This window comes from Centruroides sculpturatus, unplaced genomic scaffold (assembly GCF_000671375.1).
Source record: "Centruroides sculpturatus isolate CEXI.00-Female unplaced genomic scaffold, Cexi_2.0 scaffold347, whole genome shotgun sequence".
In the NCBI taxonomy this organism is placed as follows: Eukaryota; Metazoa; Arthropoda; class Arachnida; order Scorpiones; family Buthidae; genus Centruroides; species Centruroides sculpturatus.
The window spans coordinates 516,151-541,823 of NW_019384871.1; the positions used below are offsets into that span (position 1 = coordinate 516,151).

General features: G+C 28.7%; 1 protein-coding gene across 1 annotated transcript in view; it reads right to left on the reverse strand.

Moving 5' to 3' along the window:
* Positions 1-2,426: 2,426 nt before the first annotated feature.
* Positions 2,427-25,673, reverse strand: part of LOC111630892 (telomerase protein component 1-like) — a 143,799-nt gene continuing 120,552 nt past the window's right edge. Inside the window, exons 15-21 of the mRNA XM_023375050.1 lie at positions 25,445-25,592; positions 19,996-20,280; positions 17,240-17,372; positions 16,979-17,162; positions 9,502-9,602; positions 3,638-3,923; positions 2,427-3,230 (exon numbers count right to left, since the gene is read on the reverse strand). Coding sequence (XP_023230818.1) covers positions 2,984-3,230; positions 3,638-3,923; positions 9,502-9,602; positions 16,979-17,162; positions 17,240-17,372; positions 19,996-20,280; positions 25,445-25,592 — 1,384 coding nt within the window. The 3' untranslated portion in view covers positions 2,427-2,983. The remainder of the gene's footprint in view (positions 3,231-3,637; positions 3,924-9,501; positions 9,603-16,978; positions 17,163-17,239; positions 17,373-19,995; positions 20,281-25,444; positions 25,593-25,673) is intronic.

Sequence of the window (25,673 nt, forward strand, 5' to 3'; positions counted from 1 at the left end):
TTCACCATTGCATTCTATACTTTTTTATTTACAAAATGACAGATTCAATTTACAAGTGCATAAAAGTGGACTTTGTTCTTTCCCTGAATCCTTCATATGCTCTTCGTAGAAAAACGAATATTTTACATTTATTGCTTTTCATGACTTTGATCAGTAAGAAATGATTTTAATTAATTAAAAAACATTAAAATAAGTTATTATTATGATACATACAAAATGATTTGCTAAATCTCTTAAAACAACTAATACAATTGAACCTTGTTAACATGAATAGTCATAATAACCAAAAAATTATTTGTATTGAAAATAATTTGTGTTATACCCATTGTTTGCATAAAATTTATAATAAAAATAATTAAAATATGTATTTGGTTGCATCAGAACTTATTGGCATTATTAACAAAACACAAACCCCTATATAAACATTGAATTGCTAATAGTTATTTCTATTTCTTCATTATTTCTCACTCACATATGTTTTCAGGCAAATGCAAAGTGGTTACTTGCATAAGCAGCTTCAATTTTTTTCAGATCTTTAACTGTCATAATGTACTGTACTTTTTGCAATCCTGTATTTTATGCCATTTCTGCTTTTTTTCTCTAACTTACCATCATCCACTTTTTAAAATTTTTAATTTTTTTCTAAAGACAAGCCATGATGAATATTAAGATTTATGTTATTTTGTAGTAGAAATAAACTAAGCACTGCAATAGACATAAATTATGTAAGTTAAAGTTATATTGTAACCTGTGTCATCAGATAATTTTTAAAAAAATTTCAAACACTTTTTAAAAATAGCAGAATCATCTGAAATATAACCAAATATCATGAAGAGTTAGGCAAAACAAAGTTATTTGCCAAAATTTTGCCAAAACAAATTTGCCAAAATGCATAAGATGTCTATGCAAAATGATAAGACAAGTTGCAAGGTCAGTTAAGAGTAACATGATTTTTTATGCAATTTGGCTACCATAGTCATAATCACAAGATTACATATAATCACATAGTCATAATCACAAGATTAGTTATAAATTAGTTTATGATGATCTCTTTTCTACAAGTAAAAAGGTTCATGTGTGTTTGGATATGGTCAAGGACCACATCCAAATACTCACCACCAATCTTAGTAGTTTTTTCCTTTAATTCATATTGGTGCACTTTTAAACAATGCAAACATGAAATCTGAAAGACTTCCTTTATTGAAATCTTCAACTTGCATATACAATAATTGAGAAATTAAAAAAAAGTTTTAGTTTGTATTTAGGGAAGGAATTTTCCTGTGGGAGACAATAATCAATTCATTTTAAATGGAATTTCATGTTAAATGTATTTGTATTAAATAATTAAAAGTATTGTGATCTGTATGGAATTTGACAGAGGGACTGAAAACAGTTTACAGTGAAAAAAGTTTGCTCTAAGTAGTGATATGTTCATGTAATGAGGTTCAAGTGTATACCCATTCATTCCATTTAAATTCAGATAAACTGTAATCATTTTTTAAAAAATCTTATAAATAAAATATTACAGTTTTATTCAGAAAAAAACACATGTAGAAAAAAATTGGAAACAAATATACCAAGAACACTACACCTTACACACTTTTCCAGCACTAGTTTAATCAAAAGAAACGTTTTTGACCCTATTCAGGGGTCTGCCTCTGGTTAAAAAACGTATTAAATTACAAATTAAAGAAAATAATGAGTTCTAATGCAGAACTATAACTGCTTATTGTTAAATTTACAAAATTCAAAAACAAACAATTTATGTATTTTAAAAATATTAAAATGAATACGTAAATTAAAAAAATAAAATAAATTAGATATATTATTAACAAACATTAAGTCTAGCCTATGTCGTTCTCTTGCCTCATCAGATAATTAACTAGAGACTGCCATGCTTTGGATAACATTTCCTTCTCCTTGAAATTAATGCATTCGCCCTTTCTAGAGGCCTGGAAAATTTCAAACACTCCCATTGATCGTAACTTGTTAATATCAAACACCTTTTGTAATAACTTAGCTGGGTCCCAACATGCTGACACTCCCGGCTCACTCATAAATTGGGCAAGCACTATGGATCAACTATTTGTATGAATATCGTATTTATGTTCCCTGAGTCTTTTGGTTAACAATCTTTTAGTGGCACCTATGTATGTTAACTTTCAACCAAATCTATCTTCCCACATTGGGATAGTGCAGTGTTTCTCAATGGGGGTGATATTGCCCCCATGTGGGTGTTTTTCCATGTTCAGGGGGCAATTAGTAACAAGTTATATTTGGGGGGCAAAAAACAATTTTCTTGGTGATATAGTAAAACATTATATTAAGAATAATTAGATATTTTATTCGTTATATCGTACAATAATTAAACAAATAACATTATACTAGTCACTAGTCTATTCAATGCAGTACGAATTTGGTATTAGTCTTGTCCCTCGGCATCGGAATTTTGTAGTGAAGGGGGCGATACTACGTAACAGTCTTTTGAAGGAGGTGACGATTCGTTAGAGGTTGAGAAACACTGGGATAGTGTATACTCTGGGAGATAACTTTCTATCTATAGAATCTTTACCATTAGCTAATAGCGTAAATATAGTTGGATTACATTTATAAGCTATTCTAGCAATCATATGTTTTGTTAATGTTTTATATATGTAGAAGTCAGCCTTGGGTCACAGACCACTACTATAAATTTCAGAGGTAAAACCTCAGAACACTGTGTATCCTTATTAAGCCATGATACATTAATGTTGTCCTTCATGTTTTTAGCTAACCTTGCAATCAGATTTTTGCTGTAGCCATGAGCTTCCACTAATTTTTTAATCTGACCTATCTTTTTCATCGTGTCCATAACATTAGATTTATTTATCCAATTAATTTGTAAGTTTTTTTAACCTGAGGCAGACCTCTGAAAGGGGTCAAAAAGTTTGTTTAATTAAACTACTGCTGGAAAAGTGTAAGGTGTAGTGTTATTGGTATTGTTTTATTTGAAATCATGCTGAAATTTAATTAAATTGAGATTCAATAAAAACTTAATAAAATAAAATAAAAAACAATAAAAACTAAAGCATACCTGTTTTAAGTTTGATAATGTTAAATAACATGCTGTTGGTATTTTAGGTTTTGTTAGCCATCTTATCACATTAGAATGAGTGTATCCAGCAGCTTCTTTAAATACTGATGAAGTTATTTGTTCATTCAGTGCTTGCTGATATATTAAACCAGGATACCTGAAACAGATGATATTATTATAAAACAATTTTCAAAATATCATACTCAAAAAGAAATAATAACTATTTTAAAATAAAAATATGTAATTTATTATTATTACTAATTCAAAAATATTTGTTTTAAATACTTTTAAAAAATCAACTCAAGATATCAAAACTTGTGTAACTCATTGCATAATAATATTGAAATATTATGATTATTCTGAAAGAATTTTTTACTAAATTAATTCAAAATCTAAATTTAGCATTACATTCAATAAAATTAATATTTATTAAGTTTAATACGAAATAACAGATAGTAGTTCATTAAATACTCAATTAATTTTCTATCATTAATTTTGAATTCTAATGAAATAATCTTGATTCATATATTATTATTTAAATTTAAAGTAATAAACTTTACATACCTTTGTAAAATATGTAAATTTTGTGAATAAAAAGAATGAAAATCTTCAAGTTTTTCCAAATAAACGTTTTTTGTTAACTTGTTGCTTTTTAGCATTTCATAATAATCAAGAATTTCTAAACTAATGCCAGCTTTAATAGCAGTTTTTAGAAATTCAATGGTACATAAAAGAGATGATAACTCATTAAATTGCTCGGCTGCATTTAGATGATATAATAAAAGATGTAAGCATCGTGAAGAAACATTATCCCATTTACATACATATTTCACTTCATTATAAAAATAAGCTACAATACAAAAAAATTGAAAATGTACAAATTAATTGTTTTTGTACTTTTTAAAAATATAAAAACAAGCAGTCAAAATACAAATGTATGAATTACCATAATTTAAATGCTAATTTTTTTAATATAATAATTATAAAGCAAATTTATTAAATTATGAAAATTACATTAGTCATGAGCAATCTGTGGCATGAGAGATATCAATATGTGGCCCTAGGGTTTTGGTAATGTAATTTTGTTTTCCTGTTTTCTGCTTCATGTCATTATACAACTCTAAGTAACATGATATTCATGATGAAAAACATTCGAACTAATCTTGACCAGTAAAAAATGAGAATAAGCTATACAGTCAACCCCCCTATAACACGGGTTCCTATAGTTCGGATTCCTATACGACGGCAAAAAAATTGCGACGGTATCTGTACAAACAAGGTAAAAAAACTCCTATAATTCGGTAAAACGTCATCGGGCAGCCGAACTACTTTCCGCCATCCAGTGCCACGCTACGGAGAGTTTAGGTGGGTAAATTGAGTTTACTATCGTCTGTACAGTATTATATATAAATTATATATAAATTAGGTACTGTACATATAATTATATATTAACTTAATTTATTCTAACTTTATTATAATTATACATATACTTTCCACCGTCCAGCGCCACACTACGGAGAGTTTAGGCTAGTAAGTTGAGTTTACTATCGTCTGTACAGTATGTAAATTAGATACCATAAGTCTAATACAGCACTAATTTTATACATTTCTTGTGAAAGAAACATTTTCTTATTCAACGGCCATAAAAATGATTTATATTAATGATGTCTCCAAAGTTCAATGAAGTTTTCGCAGAAAAATAACTTATCAGAAATTGTGGCCGCCATTTGGTGCGCTGCTCTGCGATGAAAACAAGCTTAAGCAATGGCGACGTCAAACGGTGCACACTCAGTAAGTAATCCTATTTTTATTTATAGCATAGTTTATACGGATTATTCCCAAAAATTATATGTATTTTGGAAATGTTGAATCGAGTTAGTCTAGGAATCGATTAATTTTATGGAAGAAAACCTTTCAAACAGCCGTAGTCCATAAACTTCACACGTGTCGGGCTGTGATTGGCAAGATCTCCTAAAACATCAATTTCATAAAAAACGGAACGTATCTACCATCTTATAGGGGGGTTGACTGTATATTACTAGTTTGCATATCATTAGCATACTGTATATTATTTTAGTACTTAACATACTGGCAATCATGGAGTATATTGGTTTAAACCTGCTGAGGTTTAAAGTGTACAACTCCATAAGAAAAAAATGCATGCAGACTCTGGAAGCCTTTAAAGTTCACTTGTGACTCACATCCCAAAAACATTGTTCATCATTGAATTACACATTAATTTGACAAATTGTATGAATTAATTAAATTTGTTTTGCATGTTATTGATTGCACACTTGATATATGATATGCAATATTTTATATGACATCACTGATATACCCTTAACAGCACAAGTAATTTTTCATTTTCATATTTACCTGAATAATATGGTGTTCTATCTTAATTTTGATTTAAGTTTAAAGTTAAATAAATATATTTTTCAAAAAAGGTTAAAAAAATTTAAGATATGAATATATTTTTATTTACATTTTTATTAAATCTGTATTTTATAATATATCACTACAAAGTATTAAAGTGCTAAAAAAGGCATTCAAAAATGAATGTGCTTCTTACAGAAAAACCATCATAAAACCTATAGAAATGAAATAATTGTGATTAACTTTCACATATCAATTTGATTATTTAACAAATCAATACAGTAGAGTCCTGGAAACTCGACTCTCAATAACTTGACATTCTGTAAAACTCATCATGTCATTCAAAAAAAAAAAAAACACACAAACGTGAATCTAATTTTCATTCTATAACTTAATACTAGGATCAAATAAGTTATCATTTTCCACTGACAACACTTGATAACATCATCAATTCCATGTTAACAAAGAATATAACTCTTTTTCCAAGGTGCCACTGCAAAATGCCACAATGCAATGTTACTAACTTGAAAGTAGCAACTGAATAGCCAATATATTTTCTTTTTTAGTTAAAGTTTAACTACAAATAGAAACAATCACAATTGGTATGTAATTAATACATATAAAAATATGCACATATAATACCTTTACAAAAATTCTGCTATTTAGACAAGCATCATTGCTTGTCTAAAACTCATCATTTTCAATAACTTGTCACCTGCTCAGTCCATGTTATGTCAAGTTTGTGGGGCTCCTCTATAATAAATCTTATCATTATTTTTTCTGGATTTGGACTTTTTGCTGTCTAATACTTTTTAGTACAAATGCCATAATACAGATAGCAACTCTAATTCCATGCTTCTCTGCATATGAATAACTATTTATGAAGACCAGCATCATTTTTTAAATTACATAAATAAAATTACTTTCTTCAGAAAACTAAAAATTTATTTATTATAAAAAAAAACATTTTTATTATTTTAAGTCATTTTCAGCTTATTTTTATGTGTTAATTCTATTTTTAAACACTTATGATTTTAAGATGACATTTCACTTATGAAGATGACCTAAAATAGGTTGAAAATGTTTCTTTTGTAAAAAGTAAATTTGACCTCCTAAAAAAAAGCAGTTTCATTTACAGTGGTGGCTTGTGGCTATCCAATCTAGTAGTAGTGAGTAACAACTATTATTTAAGATATATCATTTATGAAATATTTTTTAAAAATTTAATTAAAATAAATTAATTTGATTTGAAATTTTTATCTTTATTTTTATTAATATTTACAAGTCATGAAATACTCTGTATCTCTGTTCTGACCCAATATCTAATTTCTGCCCTGAAGTCACACTGTTTATGAAGGCACTGCTAAACAGTGCAATAATGTCACAAACAATTCATCATATCACGAGATGCTGCAATCAAAGCAGGACTGGTCTCTGATGGGGAATAGCACTACAATGTTTAACATTGCATTTTGTATACTGTTTTGATCAACACTGGTTTTGATTTAAAAAAAAAATTAATTTTAATCATGTATAAGTCACTAAACAACCTAATATCCAGCAGAGAAGTTTGGAGGTGTTAACGTTTTTGCAATGTTGCCTCTTTCTCCACAGTGTGAAAGTCCTTCTTTAAACTATAAATCGTACCCCTATTTTCTCTCATCTCACGTGTATGGCAATTCTCTGTTGTTTCAGCAGCTGGAGGATTAGTTTGCCTGATAATGGCTGTTCAACACAGGCAAAAATGTTAGCACCTTCAAACTTCTCTGCAAAATATTAGATTTTTTAGTGGCTTTCTTTCAAGTATACACAGTTTTGAGTGGTAATATTTTAATTTTTATAATTACCTTGTAATAAAAACAGAGACATTATCTTGTGATTTTACTTTTCTTTACAAGCCATTACCATTTATTTATATAATAACTATTAGTTTTAATACTCATCATAATGTTGGATTGAAGACATTTTGAATATTAAATAGCATGGTAAAACCATGTTAAGTCAAAGCTCAAGGGGTAAAAGTTCCATATCATAAAACAAACATATAAGTTTGAAAATATTCAAAAAATTCAAAAATGATCACACATAAATAAAATAAAATAAAAGAATACATTAAAAAATATGTGAAAAAAAACCGATAAATACAAAATAAAAACGTTTTGTTTTGTATTTATCAATTTAATTTTTATATGTTCCTTTATTTTATTTAATTTTATTTGTGTGTGATCATTTTTGAATTTTTTGGGTAAAAGTTCCAATTTTGAGTTTCCAGTTAATGAATTTAATACCCAATTTTCTCAAATATTTCTATGGCCATAAATTTTCCATTATCAAGCTGTTTTTCTCAGAAATATTTTCACAGAATGATTACAAAATTGTATGCAGTTTATAGCACTTTTGCATGCATTGTCAAGATACCCCCTTTTGTTCCTATCAGAATGCTGGTAACATACAGTAACAGTAAAAAAAATGTAAACACAAGGATGTAATAGTGTGAAGTGTTTATAATGGAATCCTAGTGTTTGTTTATCTTAAATTTCACATGGAATATAAGAGAAATTGAAAATCAAAGGGTAGAGAGTACATAGGAAAATAGGTTTGACTATATTACCAACAATTTTGACTTAATGAGCATTTTATGAAAAATTGTATATACTGTGCCTGTAGACGGCTTCAAGTTGACTTAGTGAGGTTTTACATTACCAAAAACACAATATTGTTGATGTATAACACATCACATGGTCTGCTTGCAATGATTATTGTTTTTGAAAGCAAATATACTTTAGTTTGAATAGCTAAAGTCAAAACAGGTAAGAAAAGTGTCTTAGAACTGAGGAAGCACAATATATAAAAAACTATTTTATCTAACAGTTCACTCTAATTTCAGCACCAGAGTAAAATCCTGACTTCCCTAAACTTGTTACCGGCACACAATGCATATAAGATATATATAGCAGGTGACAAACATTTTCAAACTATCTCACAGTTCTTCCTCAGGTCAACTAGCTTAGGAATGCTTCTGAACAGAGTGTGTGGATTTCAACAGGATTGAATGTCATTTTGATGGCATGCAGCCAAGTAGCTGCATGTGTCAACCGGAAGAAGGAGCTAAATCTGTTGCTGGCCTGCAGTCCCTATTAGATGCCAACCCATGGCTACCTCCACCAACTCACGACTGCACATGTCAAGCAAGACTGACTTTGTTGAAATGACATTCGATCCCGTCGAATTCCACATGCTCCATTTGGAAGCATTCCTAAGCTAGTTGACCTAAGGAGAACTGTGAGATAGTTCGAAAACATTTGTCACCCGTTGTATATATCTTATATGCATTGCACACTGGTAACAGGTTTAGGGAAGTCAGGATTCTCTAACAGTCTTTTATTCTTTGAATATTTGATTTTTCCAAAAATTCATTATCAAACAACTAACATAAGGTAGTTTAAAAATGATAAAAATCAAATGTGTCAGAATGATAAATTATGCATATTTATTCAAATATAATATATGAAAATATTCATGCACTTATTTAACTGGAAGAGTCCAATAAAGTAAACCACTATTTAATACTGAAACCCATTACATTGTCAATTTTTCTTACATTGTCAAAAGTGTAGAAAAAGTCAGTAGTTCATGCATCATTTCTATATTTTTTATAATTGATTTTATTTCTGAATTCAAATTTTTAAATTTATTAAAACATATTTTTATCATTTATCCTTTCTATTTTATTTTATTATTTATTTAATTTTATCTGTAAATATCTATTTAATTGAATAAGTTGTGCAGGTGATCATTTATTTGTTGGTTTTAACCTCTTTTAAAAAAATCCTCCTTTTCTTAAATCCTAAAAGTAAAGCTTCGTATTTCTGTTTTTGATAACCTTCTGCTTATATAATGCAATTTCAAAAAATTTTTTATCATACTTGACAAATTATTATATGCAGAAGTTATGATAAAGTTAATACAGTACTTGCTTGTTTGTTAAGAGTATACAATATAACCTTTAAAAGTATAAAAATATTAATTATTAAGATAAAAATATTTCTTACCTGCTAATAATTTATGATATGCCAATAAATTTTTTCCCACATTATAGTGATCAATTATAGCTTTAATAAAATCTGCATGTTTTATATTTAGAGTATGTTTCCTAATAACAAGCAAAAAGAATTTTATTAAATTTGAATTTCTTTTATACAAAACATCAGTCATTTAAAAATAAATAAAAATTTTTTATCAATAATATTCATTTATGTAAATCTTTAAGATTCAAAATATCAAATTCCAAATATCACCTACCAACCTTGTATAAATTTAACCTTGTAAACAAGAATGGGAAGTGACTAACACTAGCTATAGTAACATTTCTGTGTTTTAAAGTTAATTTTTTGAGAGCAATAGAGATTCTATAACTGACTTTTTTTTTTTATCATAAAATCCTTAGAGATTATGCTGAACATAATATGGCATTTATGAGATGATTGAAATGTTCAAACAAATAGCACATTTATTACAAATGATATATGACTGATAACAATATTAGACAGATCAATGTAATGATTCTATATACAGTAGACCCCTATAATGCGGGTTCATATAATGCGTGATATACAAATCAAATTCGTATATTGCGGTGAAAAAATTGCGACCATATTTGTATAAAGACACTAAAAGAGACTCGTAAAATGCAGTAAGATGGTACTGTAATTTTATACATTTCTTGTGAAAAAAACATTTCTTATTCAACAGCCATAAAAATTATTTATATTAATGATATCTCTAAAGTTCAACGAATTTTTCGCAGAAAAATAACTTATCAGAAAACACGCCCACCGTTTGGTGCACTGCTCCGCAACAAAAACAAGCTTAAGCAATGGCGTCGTCGAATGGTGCACACTTGGTAAGTAATCCTACAATTTTTTGTTTATAGCATAGTTTATACAGATTATTCCCAAAGAATTAAACCTGTTTTGGAAATGTTGAGTCAAATTAGCCTAGAATCAATTAATTTATGGAAGAAAACCTTTCAAACAGCCATAGTCCGTAAACTGCACACATGCCGGACTGTGATTGGCTCATGTATTTAAGGATTCCTACAACGCAAAATTCTTATAAAGTGGAACGTATCTACCACATTATAGGGGGGTCGACTGTAGTTGAATCTAGATTTATACATATGAACATTGTTTGTTAGACATATTCCTTTTATGAAAATGATTAAAAAAAATTGTAATTGCAATGTAAAAAAAGAAAAATAGAAGATTAATACTGAAGATGATCTCCAATTGCAGATTGAAGTCTCACCACACCAGGATGTAGATAATCACATATTCTGAACCAATTATCTGAATTCATTATTACAAATACTATAATACTATATTTATATAATATATACAGAGTGTATATATACTATATACACTCTGTATATTTTCATGTCCTGTTATACTATAATAGGACATGAAAATATACAGAGTGGCCCATCATAATAAAATCTTATCAAGAAAATTTTAATAGAAAAAATTTATTTTTCATAAGAGAAGAGAGAATATAGAGAAAAAAATAAATAAAATTCATACAACTGAATATACAGAAAACTAAGAATAAAAAATGTTGACATTGAATTTTAAATGTGATAATTTAAATTCTCTACTGTATATAATTATAAGCAGTAGAAATTTAAATTATTATTGTAGACACATCTTTTAAACAGAAGAGAAAAACAAAGAGGAAATCACTCTAAACAAAACATATGAAAGGAAAAGAAATCAAACACAAAAATAAAATACAGATTTAGACAAATTATGGAAATTAACTTAACTGAACTGCAAAATTAATAATCTGTTCTAGAATGGTATGATGTTTATTTTAAACTAAATTTTCAGGAGGTAATGTTAATATATACCAGGGACAGCCAACATGTAGACCGCGGTCGACCGATCGACCGCAAAGGTTTTGAAAGTAGCCCGTGAAGCTAAAGTTGAACAATTTGCTTTCACTTAAATTAATGTTTAAAAATCTTAATTCGATAATTTATTCTTACAATAATAGACTGTCTGTGCAACGCACCCATACTGTTTGTATTTATCCCGATGAACAATGCAAATGAATGTTAACACATGCGCATATAAAAATCCTAAAATTGTTTGCCCATATTCATAGTCGCCTGCAGACTATATTTTACAGAGTATATTTTACAGAGAAGAAAGATATATAATTTTACAGGAATTTCACTGTTTTAATAAACTTGGTAAAGTAGATTTAAGCTTTGTGAAGTTTTAATGTTCAGTTTTTATAATTTAAAAAAACATCACTAAACTTAAACATACTTTACCAAATTTACTAAAACAGTAAAATCACTAAAATTATATAGAAATTCTAAGATAATGATAGTTAACATTATAAACAAATTCTATTATAAATTAAAAAAGAGAAACTATACAATAGGTATGTCTAACAAAGTTAACTACAATGGAACCTTGCTTAATAAGTATCTTACTTGTAATGTGAAACACTTGTTAAGAGTAACAGTTTTTTCCATATAAATTAATGTAAAATAAGATAATGCATTCCACGCTGAAAAATTACTCAAATATTTTATATATAACGTTTATTCAAAGAAAATTATACAATATATATTGCTAAAGAGTGTGAATCATCTTTATCTTTTCTTCTAGTACAGAATGAACCAACTCGAAGTGTGAATTCGATTTGCAAAAAACAAAAAAAAATCACAGCTAATATGTCTGATGAACATGCCAAATGATATGCCAAATTCTTGGACTATGTAAAGGCCATAATTAAATACTAGAAATTAATTAATTTGACTGGTGGTAGGCAGTTACACTTCTAGTTCTTATTAAATTTTATAATTATAAATAATTAATTTTTTATTTAAAGAATCGATCATTAAATTTAGTACGAGATGGCATCATAACTGCATACCTCTAATCAAATTAATCAATTTCTAATATTTAATTATAGCCTTTACATAGCCCAAGAATTTGGCATATCATTTGGTGTGTTTAGTATATCAGGGGCTATGATTGTTGATGTTTATGCATAATATGTGTGAACACAAGTTTGGAAAAATGTCTGATCATGAGCGACACTAAGATGCTAGTGGAATGAGTGCTAAACACAGACTGATGGAGAATGTCCACAATCTAGGACTTCCTCTTTTCTTCTCACTCATTATGCAAAACATCGCTCGTTAACCGAGTCTTTTTTTACAATTTGTTTTGCTTGTTATGTAAAATACTTGTTAAGCAAGGTTCCGCTGTACATCATTTAGTCAATTCATGTTGGTTTCTTATATTTACAAATAAATATCCTTAGTAACAGATAGTGCAATTTATCTTTGTTTAAATTACAATGGTACCTCAAGATACGAAATTAATCCGTTCCGACACTAAGATCATAACATGAAAATGTCGTAAGGTGAATCATTTTTCCCCATACGATTACATGTAAAACCAAATAATTTGTTCTAACACAAAAAACACACTCAAATTAAAGCTAAGTAATACATTTAAAAAAAATAACTATAGTAAGGAAAGCACTGAAAAATGCATTTTGAAGTTGTAAATGTATAAATAATCTTAACAGAATAATAATTGATGAAAAAAAAAATGTAGTTTTATTTGCATTTTACCTTTGAGGATAGATGACAGTGGAGGTGTAAATTGGTGGCAAAAGAGAGGGAGAAGGGAAATGATACTAACATTTAACTTACATAACATAATGTAACAATAACTTAAAAATAACTTAGAAAAGATTTTTAAAAATTAGTGTTGTTTTATTTTTAATTTTTTAAAAAATTTTTATTCACTGCTTTTTGCTTTCTTTCCTTCATTTCTATCAGCACTTTCACTGGCTAGAGGTCACTTGGTAAAATATCTACCCAAAGAGGTTTGGCTTTGCCTACTTTTTAAAATGTTTCTAAAATGATTTAGGCAAATGTCATTACTCTGAACAGCAATATGGCCAGTGTGAACCTTTTCGGGATGTTTCTTTTCAATAAAATCAGTCACTTTCTGATAATACTTCAAGATTTCCTTTATCGAGCGAGATCCTTCAACGACAAAGCAAACATGCAGACTGAGACCAACGAACAGAAGTGAATAAAAAATGGCGCTGTGAACTAAAGTAACGTTGTATGGTGAGTTTTTGTTCGTATCGTGGAGCAAAAATATGTTCGAATTTCATGTCATATCCTGAAAATTTCATATGCTGGGGCATTCGTATCCTGAGGTACCACTGTATCTGAAAGCATCTTAAAATTTTAAATAAATGAATGTAACATATTATCTGTAGCAATGATAGTACAATATTTTGAAATATGATGGAATTTATAATATTTCCATCATATTTCAAAATATCATCTGAAGATAAACAAAAGCATTTATCAGATATCAGCTAAACAATAATTTTTATCTTAATACAATGCTTCACTTCTGTTCAATTATCAAACAATAATATAATGATAAATATCAAAACTAGAAAAAAATTACACAGTAAACAATTTTAAGTTTATTGTCGTGTATGTTTATTTCAACACAAAGCATAGTTGGTATGTTGTGCAAGTTTCTGTTCTCCTCCTCAATCCAGCCTGCATCAACATTGTGTGTAACGGCATTGGACCAAAGAGAAGACCAATATGTTGTGAGTTCTTCTTCTGTTGGTGTGCCACTGTGCTGTGTATCAGTGTTTGTTTTGGTACTGATTTGTCTGTAGAAATGTTTTTCATTGTTTGTGAATAATTTATTTTGTTGTTTTCGTAGTGTACATGTTTTGTATCATTTGAGTCTACGTGCTTTGGCTGCAAGTTTCTGTTTTAGTATATTGGTGTATTCTGTAATGTGTGTGTTGTGTAACGTCTGTATTGTGATGTTCGTGTTTTGTGTGTGTTGTGATTTTCTTGAAAATGTTTTTGAGTTGTTTCTTTAATTTGGGTGTTATGTTGTTTTTAGTGTATTGTGTCAGCCTGCCTAATTGCTGTCTAATGTCATTTATTTGTGTTTCTATTCTTCTCTGCCAGGCAGGCTTATGATAGAATTGTGTTTTGTGTGCGTCTGTCTGTGAGTGTATTTTCAGTCCATGGTGTGTTACTACTGTGACTGCCCCAGCATAAACTAATGTATGAATGTCTGTAAGTGTAGAAATTGAATGAATGTAGTTTGGTAGTAAGTGAGTGTTTACATAATCTAGTGTTTTTCCTACTGCCTTTGACGTGTTGATTTTTGGTATTCGTGGTCTTTGTGTGGGATCTGTACCAGTATATTTAATGAGTGTTTCCTGAAATATAAGTGAGAGCGTATTAACTAATTCTATGTCTACGTTATCAGTGATGGATGGGGAAGTGCCTGCAGTATCATTAGTGGTACTTGTTGTGTGTGTGCTGTAATCAGTGCTTGTTGCTGGATTATCCTGACAGGTTACGTGATCTTCATTAATGTTAAATGTTTCTGTCTGTTGATGTATTTGATCAGCAACCTGTTGTTTGATAAGTTCAAGTGTTGTTTGTGGGATAAGGTTGTTGTGTATAATTGTTCGTTTTTGATCAACAACCCTTTGTTCGGTGACAGTGAGGTGAGGATATTGTTGTGTGAATATGTGGTGTAGTTGTTGTCTGTATGCTGTCATGTTTGTTTCGAGTCTTGTGATGGTGTAGTAAGTGCGGATGATAAACTCGTTCATTTCTGTTGTCCATTTCATCCGTTGGCGTGGTTTTCCAGCCTTTGTGGTCTGTGGATGCATTGCCACAGAAACACCAAGGCTAGGTTGATTCCTCACATCTGTTGAGGGCATTGCAGTAGCCATGCTTGGGCCGGCGCTGCTTTCGCCACCGGTAACCAAGGGAGACTGTGGCCTATTTTTCGAACGTGAGCCTCTACCTAACCCACAGAAGCAGGTTAGATAGAGGCTCACGTTCGAACCTTGTTAACTTGGTAGACCTTGTTAACCCAGGCGACGTCCAAGCCGATATCACACTTTGATCTGGTTACTACCATGATAAATATCTCCACAGAATGTGGGTGTGGTCACTCTTAGCTTCACTTGTCCCCATAGACCTTACTGGCATGGGTGTCCCTACCAGGAGCTTGTGCTCCAGCCTGCATTGCTCTATGGTTCAGTAAAATTACTGGGCTCTCCCACCATGACCAGGTGGTGACCAAGGAAGAATTGTTATTATTATTATTAGATAAATAAAGAAAAACTAATATATGATGATAAAAACTTTGTCATTCAGTAGGCATTTGTGTCTTATAGTTGAAGTTAAGATGGTTTCCTCTTCATATTCCCTTATTTAATACATACATCTACAACGAAGTATAATAGAGAAATGTCTTAATGTTTAAGATGGTACCTTCTAAACTGCGTACTAGTGTAATGCTTTTAATGGCTGCTCTGAAGGTATGGAATATTTATGGGGCTGATTATGCAAAGATTGTATTTCTGTTCTAACAATTTTATACAGGTATATACCATTGTGAGTTATATACTACCATAGGTTAGCCACACAAAAGGTTATTGCTTGTAGAGATCTAAGTAATATACTTAGATCTCTACAAGAGATATTGCTTGTAGAGATCTAAGTTATATACTACCATAGGTTAGCCACACAAAAGGTTATTGCTTGTAGAGATCTAAGTAATAAATATAGACTAATATTATTGTGAGAATCCAGAATAATTTATAGTTATCAAGAATTTGTTAAAATATTGAACTGACATCAAAATTAACATATTTCTGTCAAATTCATAGGAAGGGAAGTAAAACTTCCTTTGGGAAAGATGTTATCACACATCTCCAACAAACATCTGTCCATTTGTGTCAGAAATAAAATCCCGTCAGATGTTAAGAATACTAAAAACCCAATTAAAGAGAAATTTAGAATAAAAGAGAGAGAAATCATAATCTCTGGGCAGCAACCGAATGTTACATGGACTGTTATAGAGGAAGGCAGCAGTCAAGAAAGGAACAAACATTGCCACACGAAAGTATGGGTGCCATAATGAGTATATAGTCCCTCTCTGGCTCTCCATCACCCGTCTCCCATTCTTTAGCCATCTCCATATCAGAAGAGAAGCTTTACACATCAAACTTGACTAAATACACTAGTCTAGACAGAGTTATTAATAATTATTATTATAAACTCTCTCTCAGTAGTTAAAAGGGTATAGAGTTGATGTTCAATTTAGCAATAGATTATTTATGTAGTTTATTCTCATATTCATTAAATTTTGTTATTTGTTAATCTACCTGCCTGTTCTTTTGTTTAAATAGACACCAATTGAACGTACCTGCAACTCTCTCCACTCGACTATTAGCCCTCCTAAAATGCCAACCAGTGACCCAGTGAGTAGAACTAACCATTCTGACAATTAGAGGGTTTACCCTCACCTGTATTCTCACATTACATTTAAAAGTTTATATAAATTTATCAAATATTCATGTATATATTTAAATTAAAAAAGTAAATAAATTCTATTCCTATATACAGTATTACTAAAAATATTAACTTACATATCTTCAGTAAGTCGAAGAAATCCATGTAAAGTTCTTAACAAGGCGGAAAATTTTAAAGGAACAAATATATCTTCTGGTTTCAAATTTCGTATTATGGTTAAAAATTCCTCAAAGGATGAATTAATATTTAATATACAATTAAAAATGCTTATTAGAGCATGAAGTTCAAATTCATCTAAACCTGTAATATATAAAGCAATACAAGATATTAATTTATATAAAAAAAATTTCATCTAATAAATCACAAACATATTTTACCTTCAGGAGATATTGAAATTAAACATAAAGCAATACAAACGATATTCTTGCCGTGAATATTATCCAACTGTTTCAAAATCTCTCTCAGTAATAAATATAATGTTTGAGGATACTGTCGAAGTTTAGAAGTTAACTAACAAAAAAGAAATCACACATATTATATATATATATTAAATTTTCATAAAATATAAATTTTCTATTTAAGCAGCTACATCATTAAAAAATTCTGTTAATTGCTAGAACTAACCTAAAATTAACTTCTACCAAAATAATTATTATTGAATAAATGATGTGAAACAGTAAAAAATATATTTCCATTACAGAGAATTGAAATTTAACCTTCCTTTTTTACATATATTTTCCAATATCTTTATTACAAGTATATCATAAATTTTCTTTTTTCAATTGAGAAGTAATTGAGAATAATTTTATTTAGTTACATTGTATACATAAAACATCTATACACTAGAAAATTAACAAATTAATTAATTACTTTTTATCAACAACTCTCTTCTTTGTTAATTATATTATTTATCATTAAAAATATTTGTAAAATCACTTTTAGAAACTAAAAGCTGTTTTACATAATTTTCTAATCATTATTGAATATGCCAGTCTATACATTGAAAGATAAAATTATTATCTAAATATTACATAACATAATTTATATAATTGAATATTTATTCATAGTTTATTTAAATAATTAACACTATTATGAAAAAGTTTGCTCATAAATTTATCATTACTGTATTAGTATAAAAAATCATAACTAAAAACTGAGTAGAAAATAAGAAACAAAATTTATTTAAAGAATAAAACAGTAGCTTTAAACAACCAACTGTACAATTTAGATAATTAATGTTAAATTCCTTGAACCAATAAATTTATGTATATTTTAGTATCTATAAAAACTATCCTTTATCAAAAATGTTAATAAAGAGTCAGAATGAAATTTCATTGTACTTTAAACTTTAATACATTATTATTATTTTAATACATTCCATAAAAAGACTATTGAACTTAATTTAATAGTTTTATTGATTTAGTTGCAAGAATTTCATAATATGTAACTAACAAAACATTTTATATTTAAAAAAAACACACACACACACGCATATATATATATATATCAGGTCAGTCCATAAGTTCGTGCGCATTTTTATCTACAAAAAAGCAACAAAAATTTTAATTAAATCTTATTTCAATCTATAATGTATTCACCATTATTTTGTACAATTTCTTGCCATCTTGATGGTAGCTTTTTAATCCCATCTTTGTAAAATGATTTCGGTTTTGAATCAAAATATTCAGAAATAGCCTTTTTTACATTGTTCTCATCCTCAAAAGTTTTTCCTTTTAAAAAATTCTGCAAACTCTGAAAAAGATGATAATCACTGGGAGCAATATCTGGCAAATATGGTGGATGAGGTAAAATTTCCCAGTTGAAGCTTTGGAGTTGAGCAGTTGACGTTGTTGTCAGTTAGTTATTGACAGTTTGTGTGGTATCCATTTTCCTAGCTTTGAAACTTTTCCGACTTGTGGTAGATGTCTATGAACAGTTCCATGGGATGAATTTAAACGTTCCGCAATTTCATCAACTGTTAAAGATGGTTCTGCTTCAACTAGTGCAGAGAGAGCATCATCATCAAAGTCAACAGGTCTTCCAGTACAAGCCTTATCCTCCACACTAAAATCATTATTTCTAAATCTTTCAAACCACTTATGCACAGTCCTTACACAAATTACAGTTTGATTATGAACAGTATTTAATTTTTTGGTTGCATTTGTAGCATTCTCATCACTTAAAAATAAAAAGTATAAAACACGTCTCTTATATTCATCTGTTACTTCCATTTTAACAAAAATAAACAACTGAAATGTTCCCAATTCTGAACAGTATTATATGAATGAGATCCAATTTAACACTTCAGTGTAAAAAGTATCACATTAGACTAACAGCAAAACAAGATTTTTCTCAAGGTCATAAAATACGCAGGAACTTATGGACTGACCTGATATATAAGGTCTACCAAAAAGAATGCTACCATTTTAAATTTTTGTAATTATGTGAATTATTATTATCTAAGAATGTTGTAATATACATTAAAACATTGAAAGTATCCAAGTTTCACATTTGCTCATTACAATTTCTCAATGTATGCAACTTGTGTAACATGGCACACACCTAACTGATACTCAAATTCTTCCTACACTCACTACATCAAATCTGTTGCTACTTTATTTATACTCTATACTCATAGCTCTATTGCAGTAATTCTACAGTTGCTGCAGATTATTCATGTTGCACAATGATAAGTAATTCTGACTTTGAGAATCTGTTGAAAACAAAATATCTTCTTTATTGCAGCAGATTATTCATGTTGCACAATGATAAGTAATTCTGACTTTGAGAATCTGTTGAAAACAAAATATCTTCTTTATTGTGGAGTAACCATTTTCATTTATGATGGTTCCTGGAGGCAGTAAAAAACAACATGTTTGAATGCAAATGGGAGATGAAACTCAGACAGTAACTATATCAATTGGTGTACATTGTATACTTCTCAGGTAATAATTTAACATAACTACAGTAATTTAAAATAATACATTCTTTTTGGAAGACTCTGTATATATATTTTATTAATATCTAACTAATTATTTTAATAACATGAATTTAATATCTATATATTTTTATGACAGTTATTTTTTTAATGTAATAATTTAAAAATTTTAATTTATTATAATATGATACTTACATTTTCATATTGGCCAAAACTTTTAAGTTCTTCACAAGCAATATGTAAAAATAATGGAATACCTGCTTCTCTTTTACTGATCAACATTAAAAGTTGATTATTAAATGGACTGGTATCAAGAGTTTTCCGGAAAGGAAGAAGATCATTATTCACAATTTTCTCTCTATCTGACATAACTAAAGCTGCTAATTCAAACTTATAAATATTCTTTTGATATTTTGATCTTTCAGACAATATTTTATATGTAAAAGAATCTGTTGCTGTACTGAGAATAATTTTCACACCCTGAAATTAAATTATTTAAATATATTTTTAAACTATAAAATGTAAGTGAAAAACAATATACATAACACTAAAAATTATAAATTTATTTTTAAACCACATGGACTGTACAGTACAGTACAAAGCTTTTTATATCCAAATCAAATTTTGAATATATTTGATTATATCAGATATAATGTGTGTAGCGCTACGCGACTATGTATTGTTATTATATGTATGTATATATATATTTTTGTCGGGTTCCTTCGTGTTTTGTATCGGGTTTTTTGTCATTTATGCGATGTCACGTGTGTGTGTTATGATGTCACCGATTGGGTGGAGCTTTCCGATATGTAACGCTACGCGACTATTGGTTGTTAATATGTGTATGTGTATAAATATTATTTTTTTGTCGGGTTCCTTTTGTTTTGTATCGGGTTTTTGCCATTTATACGATGTCACGTGTGCGTGTATTATGATGTCACCGCATGGGAGGAGCTTTCTGATTGGTCCAAGGTGGGACACGTGGTAAAGCGGACTTCCGGAGAGCGGGAGATATAAAACGTGTGAACTCCCGTTATAAGATTATTCTGGTCTCTGTACCCGTTGAGGAGAGTGGTCGTTATACTGGTAAAATAAACCTTTTCTTTGTTTCCGTGCACGTGTTGGTCATTTACTGTGTCCTTTGTTTTATTGCCCCGTGGATTCCTATCTACGGCATACTCTACATGTGTATCAAAAAATATATAAATATATATATATAAGCATATTCTTTCAAACTTTATTTTACCTTTTAACTTTGTAAGAAACAAAAAAATTCTTTGAAGATTTCTTTATGTCATACAAGATATTTGTATTTTGTCTCAGTAATTTTCTTGTCATATATTGGTCAAACAAGAAATTTGTTAAGATATTTAGTATAAAATCAATGGTGAATTTTCATATTTTTAATGTAAAAATAAGATTTAATTGAAATTTAGAATGATCAATTATAAAGTTTTTCATAGCAAAAGGCAATAAAAACACTGTAAGTAATAGATATGTATTATATCAATGGTGCAGTTTTCTTTATATTCTTTTAAAAGGTCAATTTTTCAAAGAAAATATTTCCTCAAAAAAATCAATGAAACTTTATGGGTTAATTCCACAGAAATAACCGCCTTTTTTTTTTTGCCTGGAGCGCATTTAACCAGAGACAAAGGCTTATCTTCGTATTCTTTATTTACTTATTTAATATGCATTTCGGGTGCAATATTTTTGTGTAACTTGCACCCCTCTTCAGGTTTTACATTTCTATATATTGGTAAAATTCGATTATTACATTTGTTATTACGGTAAATTACACAATTTTGGACATATTTACACAATAGTTAACTAACCTGTTTTATGTTTAGACATACATCTGCCTGGTGTTGATGTTGTGTCCCCTAAGGCATTTTTAGACCGTTTTCCCCTCTTTTTGTTTTCTTTCCCTTTAGCTCCTCCCATTTCCTCTCACACGTTGTCAACCTCCATTCCATCATTTAGGTTTATGGTTTTGTTTTTATTAACACTTGCGAAGTGCTCTTTGAATTTTCGTAGATAACTGTCTTTTTCTCTATGGATTATTTTTACACTTTTTTCATTAATTGTGCATCCAAATTCCCTACAGTGATTTGTCCATGTGACTGGTTATAATTAAGTCTAATTGCTGCTTTATGTTCTTTTATTCTGGTACCCAGTTGCCTTCCTGTTTCACCAATGTATATCGCTGGTTTCTTACACGTACATTTTATTTCATATATTACACCTGTTTGGTTTAGTATTTCGTTATTTTTAAACTTATTGGTGTTGATGTTGTTTTTATTCTTATTTTTTAATTTAGCTGCTAGTGTAACACCATGCTTACTGAAAACTTTTCTGTATTTTTCAAACGTTCCCTTAATATAGAGGAACTACGTATATGTAATGTTCTCATTCTTATTTTTAACGTTGAATCTGTTTTTTATAAATGCATTTATCCACTTTTTTAGTAATCTGCTTGGATAGTCGTTCAAGATGAAGGTATTTATTAACTCATTTTTTTGTTTTTCTCTTTCTTCTGCCTTAGATGTGCTATTCCAAATCTTTGAAAGTGCTGTTATAAAAATATTTCTTTTTATTGTAATAGTTTATACGACTTATAATTAAGGATTTTATCTGCATTGCTGCTTTTTTTGTAAGGTTTTGTATTAAGAGAGTTTTTTCATGGTTTAGAGTTATATCTAGATAATTAATTTTATTTTTATTTTCTGTTTCACTTTCAAACTTAAGGGTATTGCTTAGCATGTTTGCATAGTTGTATATTATATTTCCGCTAGTTATTTCTTTGTCGTATATTATTATGATATCATCCACATATCTAGCCATAAACATTATTCCATTTAGGTTTGCCAATTTTTTATCTATTTCTTTCATGCATATTTCTGCCAGTTTTGGTCCGATTATTGTTCCCATACTAATACCATTTTTTTTGTCTATATAATTTTTCATCTATATGGAAATAATTATTTTTAAAACTGTATTTTATTAACTCTAGTAGCCAGCTATGTATTTCTAGGTGGCGTAGGCTTTTTTCAACTAATTTCCCCTTTTATTGATGGGTACATAGAAATTATGTCTAAACTTAGTAGCCTATACGTTGGTTTTATTTTAACTCTCATCAGTTTTCTTATTAATTCATCGGTGTTTTTTATTGAGTAATCTGAATATAGTACTATTTTAAGTTTTTTCTTTATGAATAGTTCTAAATTAGATAATACTGTGTTTTTAAAGTCAACTAAAGATCTGCATATATCCCTTGTTTTGTGTGTTTTTAACCATATTTTAAGTTATGGTTTTCTGATATTGTTATAGTTGAGTATTTGTTTTTTCTCAGCTAGTGTTACCTTTCTTTGTTTATACAGGGTTCCTACTTGAATTTTTGTTTTAAATTCCCTGACCAACTTTGTATAAATTCCCTGACCCTCACGTTCCTTACAGTATGGCACATTAACAAAATAAAACATTACTCAACTTACTATGCACATACATTAGTGCTTCTCCAACTTTTTAACTGATTATTTTTTCTAATTAACAGTTATATATTTTTTATGATCGATGAATTAGTAAAATCAAAAATAAAATAAGAAAGACAGAATTAAGGCATGTCTTCTATACAAAAAACTAAAATGTTTTATTAAACAATAATTTATCCTGTTATTAACTCATAACCATAAAATTTCATAGCTTTGAAAAAAAAGCCATTAATTATTATTAAAAGAATTCAGTATAATCCATGTAGAAAAGTATAAAGTTATTAAATTTGTCTTTTAATAAATTTTCCAAACTTTATAAAATATTAATAAACTGGGAAACAGTTTCAGAAATCAGAAATTGTTTTGTTATGTGATCAAAATTATTAAAATGAAACACGATAAATAATACCATTTGAATTAATATTNTTAATAAATTTTCCAAACTTTATAAAATATTAATAAACTGGGAAAAAGTTTCAGAAATCAGAAATTGTTTTGTTATGTGATCAAAATTATTAAAATGAAACACGATAAATAATACCATTTGAATTAATATTAAGTTATTTATCATTTTTGGTTCTTTGTTATACTTTTTCCATCAGTTCATTAACATCTTCCCTCAAATTGAAAGTGTAAATTGCAAGAGATAGAAAGTTAAAATATTTCAAAATTTTTTTTATCAACATTAGATTATTAAGAGTATTAGATTTTTCTCTAACTTATAATACTGCATAATTAATACAGCAGTTTTAAAATCTAAAAGTATTTTAAAATTTAAAAATAACAATTGATATTGTTGTATGCTTGTATATTTTGTGCGCGATAATTTTAGGGAAAATTTTGGGATCCTGATAATATTCTGCATTCCCTTTTCATAGTTGCATTGTACCACAATACTTCTGGCTGCCTGCAGACAGCTACACTTGGTCAGTCATGCTGTCAGCAAACAAAATCAACAAGGCAACCAAGGAAACAAATTCCCTGATTTTTCCTGACTTTTTGACAATTTTTAACAAATTTTCTGACTTTCCATGACTTTTTCGGAACGCTAATGTAAATCCCTGACTTTCCAGGTGCATAGGAATCCTGTTTATATAATTTTGTGATCTCTTTCTTCATTCATTTTTTTATTTCTTCTTTTGGTTCTTCTGTCAGTTCAACAAAATCATTCATTAACACTATTTCAGATTTTTTCTTCTTTTCCCATTCTTTATCAACTATGATGATTTGACTAGTTTTATCAGCTTTGATTATGTTTAGGTTATTTTCCTTCAAGTATTTTTTTAGTATTGTACATTTTTTTGACAAAATGTGGGAGGAAATGGAAGGGAAAGAAAACAAAAAGAGGGGAAAATGGTCTACAAATGCCTTAGGGGACACAACATCAACACCAGGCAGATGTATGTCTAAACATAAAACAGGTTAGTTAACTATTGTGTAAATATATCCAAAATTGTTGTAATTTACTGTAATAACAAATGTAATAATTGAATTTTACCAATTTATAGAAATTAAAACCTGAAGAGGGGTGCAAGTTACACAAAAATATTGCACCCGAAATGCATATTAAATAAGTAAATAAAGAATACGAAGATAAGCTTTTGTCTTTGATTAAATGCGGTCCAGGCAAAAAAATGGCGGTTAGTTCTGTGGAATTAACCCATAAAGTTTCATTGATTTTTTTGAGGAAATATTTTCTTTGAAAAATTGACCTTTTAAAACAATAAAAACAAAAAAATGAAAATGGTACCTACTATAGATCTGAGATAATCCAATGTAGTGATTTCATCTTATGGTAGCACTAGTCATGCAATGAGGTCAATTATTTACATAATAATAACTTACAAATAGTCAGCTTCACTGCTTGATTAATGTCAAATTTGTGCAAAATAATACAATTACTTCATTATTAAAATTGTTTACAATTAATTCTATAACTGATTAAAACAATTGCTATTATTTTGCATATAAAATTATAATAGCCAAAATTCAAAAGAGTATGCTTATATATAATTATATCATCTCTTTATGATCTTCAAATTATGAATGCTATTATGTTAGTTTTTTATTGTTAGACTGCTACAAAAATAATAACTTAATATATTTTTTTAAAAATTAATATAATTTTAATATATTATTAAATTAATTTTTACTGTTGGTAAATCAACGGGAAGCCAGTCAAGATCTTGAGAGTTTTTATTCATCAACTGATCCAATCCATCAATAAAGATGATTAGCCTATTATGTGTTGATTCTTGTACCGCTACTTCAAGAATATCATGAAATATACTACATAAATTCCTTTAAAAAATAAAAAGAAAAAATTAGATTAGACAAATCCATAATTAACATGATTTATTAACTTAAATGAAATTTTTTACA